Below are 18,250 nucleotides of genomic sequence, written 5' to 3' on the forward strand. Positions count from 1 at the left end.
TACTTAGGTACTTAGGTACCTAGGTACATAGGCTGCGATTCCTAATAATATGATAGATCTGACAAATGCGACATGAATAAGTACGAAATGACAAATCAAAGAAAAACAGAAAAAAAGAAGAAGGGAGAAAAGATCGGAAGCAGATGAGAAACAGGAAGCCTTGGATGATACCCGATTTGGGTTTGTGGACAACCCTAAGCATAGATCTGTAATTAGTTATACGCCTAGAATTCTAGCGCATGGTCGATGCCTAACAGTGTCAATTAGGAAGAGATGCCAAAGAAAAAATTGTTGAATCACTTCTTTATCTGGGTTAGAGAAAAGAGAACCATATAAATACCATACAGGAGCCGAATCTTTTTTGGAAAATATCTTCGAGTTTTACCCTAGCTGGCATATTTGATATTTGTTCTGGACGTATTGAGGTAAGGATAATGATATTTCTGGGTCATTCTCATAAAATACAAAAGAAAAGCTAGGAATACGCGTAGAAAAAGTCCATAACATCACTCATAAATCGCCTAGTAGTTGCGCTGGCTGCCAAGAGCATCCTTCTCGTTAACTCTGGGGTCAAGCTTGTTCAATGCGTCGGAACCGTGAGGACCACTGGTCTTCCCAGTGTTTGAGGTCCGGTTGTTGTAGCTGCTGCCAGCACCGGCTCTGTGGGAGTCATTGGCGCCATACCCCGACTGTCCAGTGGAGCGGCCAGTGGTACCGCCGTAGTTGTCGCTCCCCGACACAGGGTTGCTAGAATCATAACCGGAGTGACCGGTTGAGCTACCATAGTTGTCACTACCAGACAGTGGCTTACTCGATCCATAGCCAGACTGTCCAGAAGAGTGGCCAGTCGTGCCGCGGTAGTTGTCGTTGCTAACCAAAGGGTTATTGGAGCCATATCCAGTTTGTCCAGAAGAGTGGCCAGTCGTGCCGCGGTAGTTGTCGTTGCTAACCAAAGGGTTATTGGAGCCATATCCAGTTTGTCCAGAAGAGTGACCGGTAGTGCCGCCGTAGGTATCGCTGGAGCCATATCCGCCGGTGGAGCGGCCAGTGTTGCTGCCGTAGTTGTCATTGCTCGTCAAAGGGTTGTTGGAGCCATAGCCGGTCTGCCCAGAGGAGCGACCGGTAGTGCCGCCGTAGGTATCGCTGGGGCCATATCCGCCGGTGGAGCGGCCAGTGTTGCTGTCGTAGTTGTCGTTGCTAGACAGAGGGTCGTTGGAGCCATAGCGGGTCTGCCCAGAGGAGTGGCCGGTAGTGCCCCCGTAGGTATCGCTGGAGCCATAGCCGGTCTGTCCAGAAGAGCGGCCAGCGGTGCCGCCGTATGTGTCCCTGGAGCCATAGCCAGTCTCTCCGGTAGAGCGGCCAGCGTTGCTGCCGTATGTGTTGCTAGAGCCGGTAGTTCCAGCGTGCTTTCCTCGGTTGTCTTCATATACCACGTTAGATGTCTGACTAGTATTATATATTTTTCGAGGTAGCCAGCAAATGGCAAGCTTAACTTACCGAGGTCGCTATCAGCGCGGGGATCGACCTTGTTGGCTAGGTTGGAGTCATGGGGGCCAGCATTGGTGCTGGAGCCAGTGGTGGATGAGCCATAGCCGCCAGCAGTGTTAGATCCGTAAGTATCAGATTTGCTGCCGTAGTTCCCGGACGCTCCTGAGCCGGTGCCAGCGCTGTGGCCACCAGTGCCAGTGCCACTGCCATAGCCTCCAGCACCGGTATTGGACGAGGTCTCATAGCCTGGACCAGATGGAGCGTTTTCCGTGGTGTTGTGCGAGGATCCGTAAGTATCCCGGGCATCTATATGAACAGGATTGTTAGCATCATAGTACAATGGTCTTTTACTAGGAACAACGAACTATCGACAATCTTGCTGCTGGATGTTTTAGACGCATCGTGATGATGACCGGTCACAGCATCCTTGACTTTGTGAAGAATGTTCGACATGATGGAGGCAATATGCCGTGATAGTAGGGTAAAAGAAAATTGGAAAGACTTGTTAACGTTTGAATAGTTTGTTTGAGTCAGACTGTTGTACGATGATGGAACAACTGAAAGACAAAGTGCTTCTGGTAGCGAGTTTATATGCTTTACTGTCTTTGCTTGTCTTGGTCAGATCACGAATAGATCCCTACTTGCGGAGACTGGGTGACGCCATAACGCGGGGGTTCCACGACTACAATCGCTGATGAAACATGGATCGGAACTCTTTGACTGCCCCGTTTACAGCTTTCATGACGTCCCAAACGGGTTTATACATACGGAAAAATATTCTTGGCTGAAAATAAGGAGAGCTATCAATGTCATCCATCGTCATGTCCCGGATCTACGACCAAGCACGCCACTGAACCAAACCTTGCAAGGATAGGTTGTAGATCCACACGACCATACGCCCACTACAATTTCATTTTATGTGGGTTTTCCAGACTTTCGTGCCAATAATTCTCCGAGTTTGAGATCGCTATGCCGTGGGCAATGGAAGCTTAGCTCTTATGGCTTTATAGGAATAGCCTATATATTTTGTATTCTTCTGCTCTTATAAAAGTCATGAGTGGAAGTATACAAGGCAGACAAAGAGATTCTAGAATGATTCCTGCAATATACGCTAGTCCCTATTTAGGCCACATACGTCATAGATGTTCCGGGGGTGGGTACTAATTCCCTGCGCTAGCCCATATACGGTAAGTGGAGACCACTTTGGAAGCTTCCAAGGTTTATCGTCAAGTCCAAAAATATCTTGTGGGTGTGCCCTGCTATAATATTAGATCGTATGTAGGATGTACTAGATGGTGCAATCAACTACTACAGTAGTCTACGATATAGGTATGCAAAAACTGACAACGCAATCCAAAATCAAAATTGAAAAGGCGGTGGATTACGTAGTCGCCCAGCAATGATGGCATGATCGGCGGTGGCAGCTCTGGATCGAGAACCTTGGAAGAGATATCAGTCCTATATCGAATTTACAATATATGCCTGTTATTGCGAGATTCAAAGGAGGCCCAAACAAAAGACCTATATATGCACCATGCTATCTTGTTAATATATTGTGACATTGTACGAATTGCAGAGTTCGTTCCAGTGTCTTTAATTGGTCAATTTTCATATGTGAGGTTATCCTAAGACATCGGAAACTCCACTTGTGGACAAAGTTTTGAAATGGGAGAACGAGTACATATGTATCGGTCTCATATCGAATAATTGGAAACGCGGATTACCAAACTGAAAATTGAAGACTCGAGGCGTCTTAGCTATCTTAGCAACCTTCAGGTGCTAGAACGCTTGAAAGCATTAGAGCCCTCGCTGAACAATACTTCAATCGACTATAGGGCTCTCTGCTTGGTAATGGTGGTGTAAATTGACAAAGATAGTCCTACCCAGGTGGATGGCATGGCCGAATAAACCGTATTCATGACCTCTCATATAACCGGCAATATCTTCTGGGCAACGCTTAGACAATACTAAATTGGGTCGCCCACTCAAAGGCACGGAAAGGCTTGAATAAAATCACATTGGATGAGGCTGTTAGAAAATGGTACGATGAATACTGGGAAGCATCGATTGGTTAAGAACCATGAGCTTGTGTAAGTCTGATCTCGCTCGTTTACTAGAGAGATGCTATAAAAGAAGGGTTCTGTTAAACTAACCCTAAGATAGGATTGATCAATGTTCATTGGTAGGTTGAACGCTCCTGATACTTGAAGGATCAGGCATATTCCTCTTGAAGTGCCGTAATTCCCAACAGAGCCATCAACCTTAGAAGTTATTCATAGGATAGGTTTTCAAATTGCCCATAGGTTACCCTCCCTCGGGTAAGCCAAAGGGGAAACCAAACCCAAACCCGCGCGTTTGGTGAGACCTAGCCGAATTATTTCCGTTGGCAATAAGTATGATCTCGCCCACTCTCATCGCTTAGCAGCCCGAATGTCACGATCCTTGTTAACTCTTCAGTTATGGAGAAACACCTGCTTGATTGTTCCGCCCACAAGCCCGCTTCGGCAATATTGTGCGGGGTATATCGAACGTGAGGCAGATCCGTGAACCGAACTGAGCGTTAAAAGCAGTCCGCGCCGTATATTGGTCCTGGGTATGTTGTCTTCCCTTGTATCGATATGTATTCTTCTACAAGTCCGCATAACTCGGTAGCCTATTACAATGGCCAGGTCTATACAGTAAACGTCGCCCAGCCATGGGCCCAAGCCTTTATTGTGTCGGCGACTAGGTATCATCTTCCATCCAAGGTTGTTATGGGTAATATGGTCATGTGACTTGGGTCGAGGCCAAAATCATGCCTCAGGCTTACAACACATGACACGGCGGGTATGCCGTCACTGACCCGGGGTTAGATAATCCACATCATGAGTTCACTTCCCCTTCTCCACCTGACTGACTTCACTTGAACTCCCCTTTGTCTCTGTATCTCGTCTTGTTGTTCGCTTTGACTTTCCCTGCCTATTGTTGGCTGTCATTTGTTGACTTTCTTCAACCAGCCGTAGTGCTGCTCATTGCGCTCGATGAGTGGCCGCCTGCTAACTTGCCGACAACTGTTGGATTGGTCATAAAGAGTCCACCCGAAGTACTGTGATACAGCGGATCCGCTCGCATTGTCACTCATTACTCGATCCACCCCGTTTTGCTGTGGTTATAGTGGTTCGAACCATCTATCAAAGACATGCGACCGCCACGCCTGCTCATCGTCCTCTTCTGCCTTATCTTCTTTCCGATCCTCCTCACCTTCTTTTCCGCGCTTACATCGCCCGATGTAGCAGCTCCCAACACGCTCACTGATCGAACAACTGGACTGCGCGCTTTATTTTCTTTCAACATACCATCGTCCCTTTTCCCTCCGTCAGCCATTATCAGTCTTACCGATGACAACTCGACCTTCTTCCTCGCTCGGCCAGCGGCATTTGGCCCGCCGCTGCCAACCAAAGGCCTCAGTGGTCAGTTATGGGTGGGAAGTGGCTTTGGTGAGGGGGGATTATCTGATGGCATGGAAGGGGAGCTGGGCTGCTCCGATATTCCCGGGTGGGGTGAGGGCACCAATCATAAGAAACAAGACAAAACCTCTAGGAGCGTGGAGCAGCGCTCCGGGATTTCCGGAGGTAGTACAGTGAATGATATATCGTCAAACCGCCCGCGGTCGGTATCGCAGGCCGATACTACACCTCAGAACGATAGAGATGATCCAACCACCCTGCCCCTGACAAACGATGGCACCGACGATCATCTGCATCATCCACTCCCCGAATCCGGCGCTTCTAACCCCGGGATGAATCAGAAGTATGGAGACTATGTCCAAAGCAAGCCGCCTGCGCATGCCGACATTCAATCGCTACAGGAAACTGCCGAAATCCAAGGTAAAGTGGTGCTGCTGAGCCGGGGTGGCTGTGGGTTTTTGGAGAAGGCCAAGTGGGCACAACGACGAGGAGGGGTTGCTTTGATTGTCGGCGACGATACTAGAGGTGGCAACTTGGTCACTATGTATGCGCGAGGCGATACATCGAATGTCACGATCCCGGCTTTGTTCACATCCCACACTACTGCTCATCTTCTGTCGTCGTTGGTCCCTGGACATTCCGGTGGAACTGCAAGTCTAGGGGATGTGTTAAAACCATCACAGGCGAAGTTGGCAGGACAGGCTGACACCGACAAAGAACGGGTGGCAACTACTACAGCAACGCCAACAACTATTCCAAGTTCGACTGCCAGCGGCTATTCTACGGCCAAACCTGCGCTACCATCTCATTCGAAAGGCGGGTTTTTCCGTGCTATTGGTGCATTCCTAGGATTGTGCGATAAGAACGGAGGTTCACGGCACCTGGAAGACAGTCGACGTCCGCCCAGCAGCGGCAACATTGACTGGATCAACCTAGGCTCACGGGATGAAAAAGAAGCTCCGTCGACTACTTGGAGAAAATCAGCGGATCTCAATCATCGTGGTTGGGCCAAGGACGACGCATTTGACAGCAACAAGGCCGACATGTCCCCTGAAAGTTTTGAGGATGATGACTTTGTCATCGGGGTTCAGGACTGGAGAGATCCCGACTTGATGCCTCCTAAGAGTAGCACATCCTCAACAACTAGCACCTCTGTAACTGGCAAGGATACTTCCAAAACTGCCAGCGCAGATAATGATGCTGCCTCCTCGCCCAATGGTCTTCAGGGTGGTAGCATCACACCAGGAAGTGGAGAATACCAAAGCATCGATAAATCCAGTGCTAGTTCTCGCGACACGCGCCTCAAGGGGTCCGAGAAAGACTCCATCGGAACCCATGGGAAGTCTGGATCTTCCACGAAAGGCTGGTTCTCTAGTCACTTTGGATGGGGAGATGATACTCAGCAAGACCCCCAGCCTTCTTCATCGCCTTCACTTCAGAAAAGCATTACGGCAAACCAGCAGATGCAAAATAGCCCTCACACATCGGGCCGTCTAAGCACGGAGTCTCCCGAGCACGAAGGTCTTTGGGTTACCATGACACCCACCAGCATGTCCACCAGCCCCTTTTTCGATACTCTATTGGTCCTTGTCGTCAGTCCTTTGCTCACCCTGACGGTGGTTTATGCCCTTTTACTGATCCGGTCTCGAATCCGCCGTCGTCGCTGGCGTGCCCCAAAGTCGGTTATCGAACGACTTCCTGTCCGAACCTACCACACGATTGCTACCACTTCTTCCTCATCTTCCAATTCGACGCGTCCCCCCAGTCCTGGTCCCAGTCCCGGTCCTCTCTCCCCAACTTCCCCACTCCTTGGCAATGAAAGCCGGCCAAGTGCATCCCGAACAAATAGATCGCGTTCACAAACATTCTCGGGCACTATGCTAGACTCGTCTGTCGTGCCGAAGGAAGAGAAGTGCAACCTGCAAAGTGGATCTACCTTGTGGCGACGCAAGTACACAGGAAGGCAGGTGGAGTGCGTTGTATGCCTTGAGGAATATATCGATGGTCAGAGCCGGGTCATGAGATTGCCATGTGGCCATGAATTCCACGCGGAATGCATGTAAGTGACATCAGTGAAATCGGTCTTTGTTTCGGAGTTTGACTAATCCCTTTCCTCAGTACCCCCTGGTTGACTACCCGTCGACGAACTTGTCCAATCTGTAAAGGCGATGTTGTCCGTTCGTTGGCTCATGGCCAATCCAGTGATTCTCGGGGTCATCGTGAGGAGTCCAATGATGACGTTCACGGCGCCCAGTCGATCTCTCGAGGCAGTGCATCTTCCGCTCCAGTACTCATTGAAGGCGTCAATGACGATGCTTCAGATACGGAGCAAAATGCAGGTCTACTTGGCGACCATGCAAACTCTGCGCCACAGTCGAGCTGGCGAAACCTGGCTACTCTTAGCTTTTCTGCTTTGAGTGGCGATACGATATGGCACCAGGCTCGCGCGGACCGTAATCGCTAACATTTATACTCTATCCACTCTTTTCGAATTTCTTTTTTTAACCATTCCCCCTCTGTCCCGTGGGAATTGCTCTCCTTGTATTGAAGCATGCTGTATTAGCGGTCGTTTGGAGTTTCTGGTGATTTGGATCTGCTTGGCGTTGGGTGAGAACAGTTCAGCGTGCTGGGCAGTTGCAAAGTGTCTGCAAGCATTGTTGAAGCGGCTAGGATATACCGCGGGTCAATCGTTCAAATATCTTGTATGTTTATCTTCTTTTGGTAGGATGGATATCTGAATGGATTCCATTGACACTTAGCTGTCATTGACACAATTGGTTTGCCATGACTATCTGGTCATCCGTTGACACTAATAAATCACATCTATACCTACACACACGCTTTTCTGCCGCTGCACTTGTAATTGATAGTAATCGAAGCTGTCTAGCTACACCTCGATTCAAACCATGCAGGCCCAGCACTCAAACCTCATTCCTTCTCGACATAGACATTTTCAGCAATATCCCCAAACACATCAAGCGCATGAACCAGCCGATCGCGCACCAATTCAACGCGAGGAATCATGTCCCGACCCAAAGGCAAGAACCCTTCGCTCTCGCGCCCAGCGCCAACGCCCTCGCCAACGACAACTTCATACATCGCCTTGGCAGCCTTATCCTTATCCCCATCAGCAACAAGCTTGCCTGTCAGTAAGACATCGATCATCTGCGCAGCCACAGAGCCGACATAGTCCACCGGCAAAGGGCTCGCAGGAGAACGACAACCAGACCCAAACTGCGTATTGAACACTCCCAACCACACGGTCAAGATGCGGACATTGAAGGGTGCGACTTCTTTAGCGAGCACTTTACACAAACCTGCAAAATATACAAATCAATACATAAAAGAGACACATTCCTCACCAGAAGAAGAAGAGAAGAATAAAGGAACTTACCATCCATAGCAGCCTACGCCGCCGCATAAGCACCCATACTCTCCCTCCCCTCCAACCCCGCCCCAGAACTAACATTAACGACAACCCCAAACTGCCTCTCTCTCATCCCAGGCACAACCGCACCAATCAGCCGACTCGGTCCAAAATACACCGTCTCCATCTGGGCCCGCAATTCCCCATCCGAGAACTGCTCCACTGCCCCGATAATCGCATATCCAGCATTATTGACCAGCACGTCGATCTTGTATCCCGCGGACTCGAGCTTGGATATTAGCTCTGAAGCGGCGGTTGCGCTGTCGACATCTAGTGTGTGCCATTCGCCCCCGTTTTGGGTTATCTCGGACACGAGCGCCGGGGTGCGGGAGGGTTGTCGTGATGTTGCGATTACGGTGTGGCCGTTTGATTGAGCGGTGCGGGCTAGTGAGAGGCCTAGGCCTGAGGAACAGCCTGTTATTAGCCAGGTTAGGGGGCGGTTGGGTTTTGCGAAGGTTGGTGCTTGGGTAGTCATAGTGGTTTGTGGTGGGTGTTGGATGATGGGCTAATGGTGGAGATTTAAGATTTCACTTTCTCTTTCTGTGATGATGTTTTTTATTTGCGGGGAAATTATAATTATGACTGGAGGGATATAATAGCAGGATAGCACGGCTCTTTTATATCGCTTTCTTGCTGCATGCCTCGGACTTAGGGCTGCGATGACGGAGTTAATATGGTCTGTGCGTTTCAGCCTTGATGCTAATCACTGGCCCTTGGGGTTATGGTTGCATTTCACAGAGGATTTATGGATCTGTTGGGGTAGCAAAAGGACTTAAGCTGTCGTCCGATTCACGGTTAACAAGGACTGTGGATTTGACTTGATATCCAATGTCAGCACATTCACGGAGTACAACCACGGAGGGTGAGTAAATATACCAAGTTGTCATACTTTCTACAGTCTAAAATACAAAGTCCCAGCACCACAATCCATATAAACATGCAAGCCAAATACATACAAAGTGAAACCCGAAAGAAAGCAACCCATCACGCAAAGAAGTGATCACGCAAAGGAGTGAAAGTTAATGTTATGTTCAACACGACCCCGGCACACACGAGAAGCTACAACCAAACCGACGGAAAGGCAAAGGCCGAAGCTTCTCACCCGGACAGCGAGGCATCTTCATCCCATTCTCACACGGGGTAAAGTCCCACCACTCCATCCATTCAGTGCGGGGAATCACGTACTCTCGCTGGCATACAGAGCAGGGCTGTCCACCCGCAGCGCGCACTTCCCTCGCTTGTTGCAGCAAGGGCACGAGCAGGGCCGGATACTCGGCTAGTTCTTCGTCGGTGGTGTGCTCCAGGTAAGGGAGCTTGCTCACAGCACGGAGCGCAACTTCGCGCAGGGACGGGGCGTCGTTGACAGGAGATGTCGGTCCTGATGGCGTGGGAGTGGGTCTGTTGCGGGATGGGCTGTCTCCCATGGGGTTGCCCTCCATATCCATGTAGGTGATCGGGCCTGTTGCAACGTGGAGAGGGGCCCAACCCTCGTTGAGAGAGGATTCCTCTTGGGATTGGAATGAAGGAGTAGAGTCCTCGTCGTTCTCTGGTTCCTTTTTGTCGTTCGGTTTGCAGTGCCATTCTGCGATCTGGGCTTCTTCGATTGGGAGCAATGGGTTAGGGCGTACGGTCAGGTGTTTCAGTTCACCGTGCTGCATGAGTTTGAGGATCTCCCAGGGAAGGTAGGTCAATTGGTTTACGGAAAGGTTCAAGACTTCCAATGCTGTCAGTCTGCGGATTGTAGATGGGATTTCGGTGAGCTTGTTGTTCCGCAGGCTGAGGACTTTGAGGTTGCTGAGCTCGAAGAGATCGTTGTGCAGGGCTGACAGGGAGTTGTTCGGGAGATATATTCTGAGGAATGGCTGCAGAGACGTGAACACGTTCTCTGAAACTGGGGCTTCCTTGACAGATGGAAGCTTCGTTAGGTGCTGCAGGGGTGGCAGGAGACCCGATGGTATGGTTCTCAGATGGAAGTCGCTGTGTAGAAGAGGTATTAGTATAATTGACCCATGTAGCAGGGACATCAGATGAAACCAGAACAGCAGATGAAACCAGAACATCAGATGAAAGGAGATTAGCACCCACCCCAGATCAATGCTCTCAAGTCCCTTATCAAGACAATCACCGACAACCTCCCGCGCGAATCGATGAGCATCAGACTCTCCAGCACTTCTAAACGCACGGGTCTGTACAACGTTCTCCATCTCAGTAAGGAAAGGTGCAGAGCTTCCAGGTTTTCTAGGATCAAGCACAGACTTGCGCAAGTCTTCCCCCACGTCGAGCCGTCCTCTGACGGCAAAAGCGACTCAGCACCAGACTCATCACTCCCCATCCACACACCACTATCAACATTCCTCTTATCCTTAAAGTCCGCCCTCTTCCGCTTAGGATCCAACACCTGCTCCCCCCACCAGGTCCCCCGATACCGCCGTTTGCGACCCGCCCCGGACACCGTCGCATGATAGTTCTCCAGCCCGGAAGCCGGGATATCATCACTGGAGAAAAGCGCCGGATCACTAGATGGCTGACTAGATCGGTCATCAAAGCGCGACAGTCGCTGCGCGCGCTGGAACGAGGAGACCGCTAAGCCTGTTGCCGAGGGGTTCGCGGTCGCGGGCGAGCGGTGCCGGATTCGTCGCGGCGGTGGGAGGGGGATCTCGCCGTCCATTGCGATTTCGGTTCGCGGGTTCAGACGAGACACTTGTGGTTATCGGCCTGGCTCATTGGGGTTTTAGTCAAACGCGGGTTTTATCTGATGTTCGGGGTTGCGCGACGCGTTGTGGAGAACCCGCGATGGAGAGCTGCGGGTGTCAACAAACGCGCTAATGGCGCGATTGGGGGAGATAAGGGTATGGATTTGGGATCAATTGGCAGGTCCTTGATATTTGCGAAGAGAAAATGGCCTGCATATCCCCTTGGAATGGAAAAAGATCAGATCAAAAGATAAGATCAGATCACACGTGCACGGGCATGTCAGTTGACCCCGGAGCTTACGGCTTCCCCACTGGAATGTTGGATCGACATGATCTTCTCTATCGACTCTATACGTTCGTATGTTGCTATTGGTGCTTACGGTTGGAATCGTTATCAAAGGAGAGAAGAAAAAATAGTGCCTATATTCTGTGGATGGCTCAAAGCCGGCTCGTGGGAGTCTTGGGTATCAACCAGACCAATCCGAGTAGTAAGTCATCCGTGACAACGTATATGGACAAACGAATTGAAAGAACAGGGTTTGAAGAAGAGAGAATAATAACAGCATCAACTCATATCGGTCCAAAAAGTCATGAAATATAAAAGAAAAGAAATGGGGGTATTTGAAAAAGCGTAAAACCGTTTCCTCTCCGAAAATGGGTTCTTCAGCCAGCCGAGAGGAATAGAAATGTTAAAGGTATAAGAAGAAGAAAATAGAATGAAGTAAGATCCCGGCTCTGCTAGAGATGAACGGTAATCGACAAGGCAGCAGTCATGCAGTATGAATTGGGCGTGGTATTGGCAATGGCCCCAATTCATGATCGTTGCCTGCGTAAAGGCATCTTGCCGAGAAGTCGCGAAATCGCGAGTGTGATTACAGGGCTTGGCCCACCATCACAACGATATAGCCAGCAGCGGCCAAGGCAGCTGGCATGCCAGCGCCAATGTTGGCCGCAGCGCCGGACGAGGTAGCGGCGGCAGCAGAAGTAGTGGAGGCTGCGTGAGACAGAGGAGTTGACGTCGAAGCAGCCATGGTGGTCATATTGCTCGCAGTAGAACTAGGAGTTGGGGTCACTGAATTGACACGAATCAGAGTCTTGGTGATGGTCGTGGTGGCAGTTGAGGTAGTGGTCTCCTCTGCAGCGACGAATGGAGCTGCCACTAGGCAGAGGGAGGCGACGATGGCAGTGAACTTCATTTTGTGAATTGACTCGAAGGGGAATATCAATAGAGAAGTAGGAGCAAGTAGGAGCAAGGTGATTGAATTCGATTCAAGGTGAAGCACTGGTGCCGAAGTATGAAACTTGAGAGGCAGAAAAGATGTTTCAGAATTGATCGCAAAAGAGTGAGCGTCAAAGAATTTGGGATATAAGGATTGTATAGAGCACTGCTCAAACAATATAAAACGAGCGACTTGAAAATGAATGTATATGAGAGAAATCTCTAATGCGCCTAAGGGAAAAGGGAAGAAAAGGGAATTTTACCAGGGCGTGGCATGTGCAGGGTTAAATACAGGCATAAAACAGCACGCCTTCGAACCTGGGGAAAAAGTTCAATTCTGTTTTGTTTTTTTGTTTTTTTCTTCTTTTTTTCCTATTAATTTTGTTTATATTATTATTGATTTCTGATGTGGAATATATGATCATCCTATTGGCCCCTTGAATACGCCGATGGGACTATCCAAGATTGGGCTCCATCGCAGAATTGGCATTCCAAGCCCTAAAAGGACAAAGGGTCTTCCGCACAGACTCTCGACGCCAGGGGTGAAGTGATTGTTCGTATAGCCAAATGGCACGGATTTACTCCGTATTGCCATCTCACTAATTTCAACTACCTCGGAAGGGTTCGCCTTTAAGCCCCCGTGTCCCAAGTGGTGCAGCAATACGAGAATTTTTTCGCCTAGGCACTCCGTATACTCCATGTAATTTCGGCATTTCCCAATACTAATAATCCCTGTTTAGCGAATTTCCTCATCCAATTGCGAGTTGTGTTCTTTGCTTACTACCTCTGGTATTATTACCTACCTAGGTAGAATGTTAGAATGACGATTCTTGGGCATCACACACTACTGCAAGTGTTCACTTTCCCGGCACTTCCGTCTGTTCCGAACCCCTGGCATAATGCGCAGGAACGATCTGTGATTTGACCTTAAACACAATAACAGTGGTCTACTCCGTATAGAGGAATTTCCTTGGATCTTGATCTCCAGGGCTTACATCTTGCCTTACAAAGTGATTCCGGTAGTGCCACCTATTAGCCAATACTGAAATTTGCCTGAATTTGCCTGGTTCCCACACTTTTGAGAAGAGACTTTTTTTATATACTCCATAAGGCTCTGTGGATCGTCTCCATGGTTCCATTCAGGGACGAAAAACGAACGATCATCGCTCGGGACTACTACGTTAGGAGTCTCTATTTCGTAGCGTAGAATCCCGAGGTCTGGGGAGGAACGGTGAGTCATTCCACGTTCCCTCATTCATATCCTTAGCCTTATAGTACATTGTAGTGGGCACATTCTGTGATGCGTTGGCCCTATGGACATGTCACGATTGTTGCAAGAGGGGTGTTTTTCAGGGGCCCTGGACTCTTTGGGCTCGCAAGGCCCTATCTCCTCCGTACCCACTTTGCACACGACCTCAATAACACAACATAAGCAATACGACAAGCTATACTCTGTCGTGCCGATCAACTTGAAAATTTAGGATGATCATTATCCACTACGGACCATAGTCCATAGTCCAGACTTGTCCATCTAAGTCACTTGGACAGAAAAAAAAGGAAAAAGAAAGGGGCGATGGAGACCAAGTCGAAAGAGGTCATTCTTTTCCCTTTCGGGCTTACTGCACAATCTTAATTTTTGTTCAATGAAATTGCATGTTCGGGGTAGCCCGAAATGAGAGCGAATAGACGCCAGTTGGTTGGTCAACATCTACTGTGTTAAATTCCCGACAAACAAGGCAGCGCGTTTTGTCTTGGAATAACCAAATCGGGCCAATATATGGCACCAAAATCCCACGCATTATCCCGGTCATGGAGTTCAAATAACAGGTTGGATAGTATCATTTCAGCTTTGGTTATAATCCGTGCCTCAGAAATAGCGGCTCTAGAGATTAATACTATAAAGGCTAGGTGAAATATATATCGGTACCTACCACCGGGTAAAGACTGTGTAGTGTTTGAAGCTCGAGCATATCACAACTGTCAATTTCATTAGGTACATTCTTTTCAAATTATCTCCCCATATTTGCCTTTTCATATCGAATCATTCCATTTTTTCACCTACAGCGCAGGCTTTCCATTATTCATACCCCCGAACTGATTCTGCCAGAGGTTCTGATATCTCCCACCCTCTTTTTTCAGCAGCTCTTGGTGTGACCCGCTCTCGACAACCTCTCCCTCATGCACAACAAGGATCCGGTCAGCGCCGGAAATAGTAGAAAGTCGATGCGCAATAACGAACGTAGTCCGCTTGGCTCTCAATCGGTCCAACGCAACCTGTATATCCGACTCCGTGTTTGAGTCCACGGCACTAGTTGCTTCATCCAGCAGGAGAATCGGCGACTTCTTCAGGAAAACCCGGGCAATGGCCATGCGCTGGAGTTCACCGCCAGACAACTTGACACCCTGCTCTCCGACTGTGGTGTCGTATCCGTCCACGAAAGTGAGGATTTTATCGTGAATAGCCGCGGAACGACATGCTTCGTGGATCTCTTCATCCGTGGCTGAGGGCCGGGCATATCGCAAATTCTCGATGATAGACGCGTTGAATAAGACAGGATCTTGTGGGACCACGCCGATAGTCTGGCGTAACGAGCTGAGCGTTATATCGCGGATGTCCTGGCCGTCTATCTCGATATGGCCAGAAGTAACGTCGTAAAGTCGGAGAAGAAGTCTAAGGATTGTTGTCTTTCCTGAACCAGTCATACCGACTAGTGCAACCGTTGTCCCGGGTTCGATAGAAATATCCACGTCCTTGAGGGTCTTTAACCGAGAATCATAGGCAAAGTCAACATGGTGGAATGAAACACGGCCATCGCCAGGTTTCAATGGCATAGCATACTCCTTGTCATTGACGCTGGGTTTAGATTGGAATAGGAAGACTAGCCGCTCGGCATCGACTAGGTCAGAGACAAGCCAGCGATATTGCGCGGAGAGGTAGGCCAACGGAGAGATAAGCGAAGACCAATACTGAATGAAGAAAACAAAGTCTCCTGTAGAGGAACGCCCCGTGGAGATCTCGTGTATGATCAGCGAGGCCAGGGCAACGAAGCAAACCGGCTTGAGTAAATCCAGGAGAGACTTGCCAACTGCTCGGCGTTGACCGAAACGGGCGCTGGCCTTCAAGCGTAGGTCAACTGCTTCTCCAAAGCGGGACCTCTCGTACGAGAACTGATTGAAGTATGTAACAGTCTGCCAATTCTGCACAGCCTGGTGCATAATGCGAGTTTCGGTCCGCTGTGCCTGTGATAGTTCGCGTCTGGCGTCCACATTCCAGTTAGAGGTCAAGACCTCTGCCGCAACATAGGCAATAGATACGATCACCACCAGAAGGGAGGCGTAGACATTGAATTTCAAATAGAAGACAACGCACGCAATAGCTAAGTCAGCCACTGTCGGGACAATATCTAAAATGGCGACTTCTAACAGATTGTTCAGCGCTCCACCTTGGTCGATGGATTTCATAACTTCTGCCGAGTCATTTTCGATATGGAAATCCATTGATAGGTTCATGACATGACTGAAGGCAGCAGTGGTGATCTGACGGTAAGAGAACTGCCTGATCGGAATCTTGACAAGCGTCTCAATCAATCCTAGCCCAGCTCCGCCACTGATGAGCTGCAGCAGCGCCCATTTCCCTAGAGAAGAATATGGGGCTTTGTGGGCAAAGATGCTATCAGTGACATCTGCTAGTTGTTGAGGAATGAGGATATTCAGGGCACGGTGGCATACTAGACAGAAGATGCTGACAGCGATACAAAGCTGCACTTTCAGATTGTTCCTGGGAACCAAATAGGGCAGAAAGATCTTCTCCGAGAAGCCTTTCAGATAATCCCACCAGCCCCCAAGCGACTGCATCTCATTGAGGAGTCTTTTCCTGCGTGCGGCTGCATCATTCTTTTTTGGTCGGTGTCCGAATCGCTCTCGCTCTTGGAGTCCACGCTGCTATTGTCCGACTCATTCCCATTCACTGCGCCATATCTTGTCTGATTACCATTTAGGAATGGGCGTGTCTCTTCCGAGGTCTTTCTCTTCCTCTGTCTGGTTTCAAATAGAATCGCAGTTGTCACAAAGACAAGCAAGGCAAGTCGGACCGCTGAAATAGTGATCTGCGTGATTGGTACCCATTGTCTCGGTTTGGAACCCAAGGAGAGCGCAAGGAGTGGAACTTCGAAACCAGCGGTGACCAACGAAGCTCCAGCCACTTCGTACTTGGATGGTTTTTGTCGCACCCACAGTGCAGTCCACACGACCGCTTGAGAGGTCATATGCACCAGGAACGGCTGAGAACGGTCCAAATAATCGGTGGCGATTTTCAAGACCGTTTGACTGACATATGTGAAAACCACCAAGGCAGTCAGGAGGACCCGTGGTCGACTGCGGCGCTTGGAGCGAGCCTTTCTTTTCTTTACCGGAGTTTGATTAAATAAAAAACAGATCACAATGTAGAGACTTGCTACCAAAGTACAGCTATAATGAAGGACCCGAGACGCTAGCTGAGTAGCCATGATGGGAGGTGGGACAGAGGCTCTGTTGGTAAACCCCCTCGCAGAGGTCCTAGCAGAGACGGTTCCTTATATAGTCCCCAAATTTGAGCCTCATCCATATGTCAAGAACCCAGGTGTCGGTCTAAGCGCCGCCCCATTGGATGGCTACAATTCTCCATTATGTGCGATTGTCAAAGTTGCCTGTGCTAGGGGGTTGGGAGAACGGGGTCCTAGCGCCCATCAAAAGAGATTGGGCTGTAACTGTAGGCCTGGGGGCAAAAAGGCTTCATTATTGGACAACCTGGGCAATCAGGGCAATCAGCAGATCGAAATAGAATCCACCTGCCTACACCGTAGGTTGAGTGTTTCGATTGGTGAAGCAGACATGCCTTGCTACTTGCTTTGTACTCCGTGCAGTCGACATATAAGGGGCTGACTGTGTTTCCGGTGACTCATTTGAAGGTAAGTAATAAAGTAATAATGCTTAATCCTGATTATAACACTGTGATATCTGTCGTGCTATTCTTTTACTGCGACCGTACTTGTGGCATTCGCGTCCGTTGCCCGTACTTTGATATTGATCTTCACCTGGCACAGCCTCACTATATACAGGGTTCTACCTCCGCATACCTGCACATGTCAAACCAAAGAGTACAGCTCCAAACTTGAATAATCTGGGATTAAATCTCTTAAATATCCAAGAACAGCTGGAACAGCAATCCAACATTGATCTCTGCATCTGGTTTCGGGGACTCACTGGACAAACGGGAACAAACAGAAATGATTGGTACAACTGCCTGTTCGGCGGCTAATTGCCAATAAAGATGGCCTCTAAGAACAAGGGATTGAGACAGGACACTTTGTATAGCCTGGTGACTGAGATCAAGAGAAAACAATGACATGTCACTATAGACGAGGGTCATCCGCAATTGGAGGCTTATAGTCTCGAAATGCTCCTGTTTAGCCTGGGCATTGGAGTTGACCCCAGATTTACATTTGAGGGGCCCCGCAAGTTGGAAGCCAGCCTCGGAGGTCTGAAACAAAATACATGCCAGTTCGCTTAATATGATAGCCCGGGAGTTGGCTGCGACTTTGTTAGAAGTTATCAACGTGGTCATATTCAGAACCAACCAGATTTCTTGCCCTGACTTTGAACATCAACAAGGGTTAGTGATCCATGGCCCCGTAGATTGATCTCTGTTTGAGCTGGATGCACTCTCCCACTAGGGGTTATATCATTGTGTTTCATTCCTATACAGCTCAGGAGGGGAGTTTCCTTTCCAATAACACGGACCTGGATCGTGGGAGTCCAAAAAGAAAAAGGATATATTGTCACGATAACGCCTAACATGGTTGGGAACAACTGAGGCAATTGAACTTCAACATCCATGTTCTGGGTACTGCTAGATTATGTACATCGCGTGCTCAAGTAGCAAGTACCCGAGAACCTGTCCGTTACAGCCATATTTGGGTAGTTCTCCTGTCTCTTGAAA

At 49.1% G+C, this 18,250-nt stretch overlaps 6 protein-coding genes across 6 annotated transcripts; 1 reads left to right on the plus strand and 5 right to left on the minus strand.

Annotated features, from left to right (window-relative positions):
• Positions 1 to 521: 521 nt before the first annotated feature.
• N7489_006853 (uncharacterized protein) lies at positions 522 to 1,941 on the minus strand (the record flags this gene model as incomplete). Its single annotated transcript, XM_056712603.1, has 3 exons — positions 522 to 1,420; positions 1,498 to 1,794; positions 1,854 to 1,941. 3 exons carry the CDS (start codon positions 1,939 to 1,941, stop codon positions 522 to 524), a joined length of 1,284 nt encoding a protein of 427 aa, XP_056566318.1.
• A 2,725-nt stretch (positions 1,942 to 4,666) lies between these two features.
• On the plus strand, positions 4,667 to 7,398 carry N7489_006854 (PA and RING finger domain protein; the record flags this gene model as incomplete). Its single annotated transcript, XM_056712604.1, has 2 exons — positions 4,667 to 6,993; positions 7,053 to 7,398. 2 exons carry the CDS (start codon positions 4,667 to 4,669, stop codon positions 7,396 to 7,398), a joined length of 2,673 nt encoding a protein of 890 aa, XP_056566319.1.
• A 464-nt stretch (positions 7,399 to 7,862) lies between these two features.
• On the minus strand, positions 7,863 to 8,836 carry N7489_006855 (uncharacterized protein; the record flags this gene model as incomplete). The annotated part of the gene is made up of 3 exons (XM_056712605.1): positions 7,863 to 8,251; positions 8,329 to 8,341; positions 8,402 to 8,836. The coding sequence occupies 3 exons, from the start codon at positions 8,834 to 8,836 to the stop codon at positions 7,863 to 7,865; spliced, it is 837 nt and encodes a 278-aa protein (XP_056566320.1).
• A 556-nt stretch (positions 8,837 to 9,392) lies between these two features.
• N7489_006856 (leucine-rich repeat domain-containing protein) lies at positions 9,393 to 11,029 on the minus strand (the record flags this gene model as incomplete). The annotated part of the gene is made up of 3 exons (XM_056712606.1): positions 9,393 to 10,338; positions 10,447 to 10,599; positions 10,638 to 11,029. The coding sequence occupies 3 exons, from the start codon at positions 11,027 to 11,029 to the stop codon at positions 9,393 to 9,395; spliced, it is 1,491 nt and encodes a 496-aa protein (XP_056566321.1).
• Positions 11,030 to 11,926: 897 nt separating this feature from the next.
• On the minus strand, positions 11,927 to 12,250 carry N7489_006857 (uncharacterized protein; the record flags this gene model as incomplete). Its single annotated transcript, XM_056712607.1, has 1 exon — positions 11,927 to 12,250. The coding sequence occupies one exon, from the start codon at positions 12,248 to 12,250 to the stop codon at positions 11,927 to 11,929; it is 324 nt and encodes a 107-aa protein (XP_056566322.1).
• Positions 12,251 to 14,331: 2,081 nt separating this feature from the next.
• Positions 14,332 to 16,778, minus strand: N7489_006858 (uncharacterized protein; the record flags this gene model as incomplete). Its single annotated transcript, XM_056712608.1, has 2 exons — positions 14,332 to 16,199; positions 16,265 to 16,778. 2 exons carry the CDS (start codon positions 16,776 to 16,778, stop codon positions 14,332 to 14,334), a joined length of 2,382 nt encoding a protein of 793 aa, XP_056566323.1.
• Between the last annotated feature and the right edge of the window lie 1,472 nt (positions 16,779 to 18,250).

The sequence above is a fragment of the Penicillium chrysogenum genome, assembly GCF_028827035.1.
Source record: "Penicillium chrysogenum strain IBT 35668 chromosome Unknown utg000004l_segment0_segment0, whole genome shotgun sequence".
NCBI lineage: Eukaryota > Fungi > Ascomycota > Eurotiomycetes > Eurotiales > Aspergillaceae > Penicillium > Penicillium chrysogenum.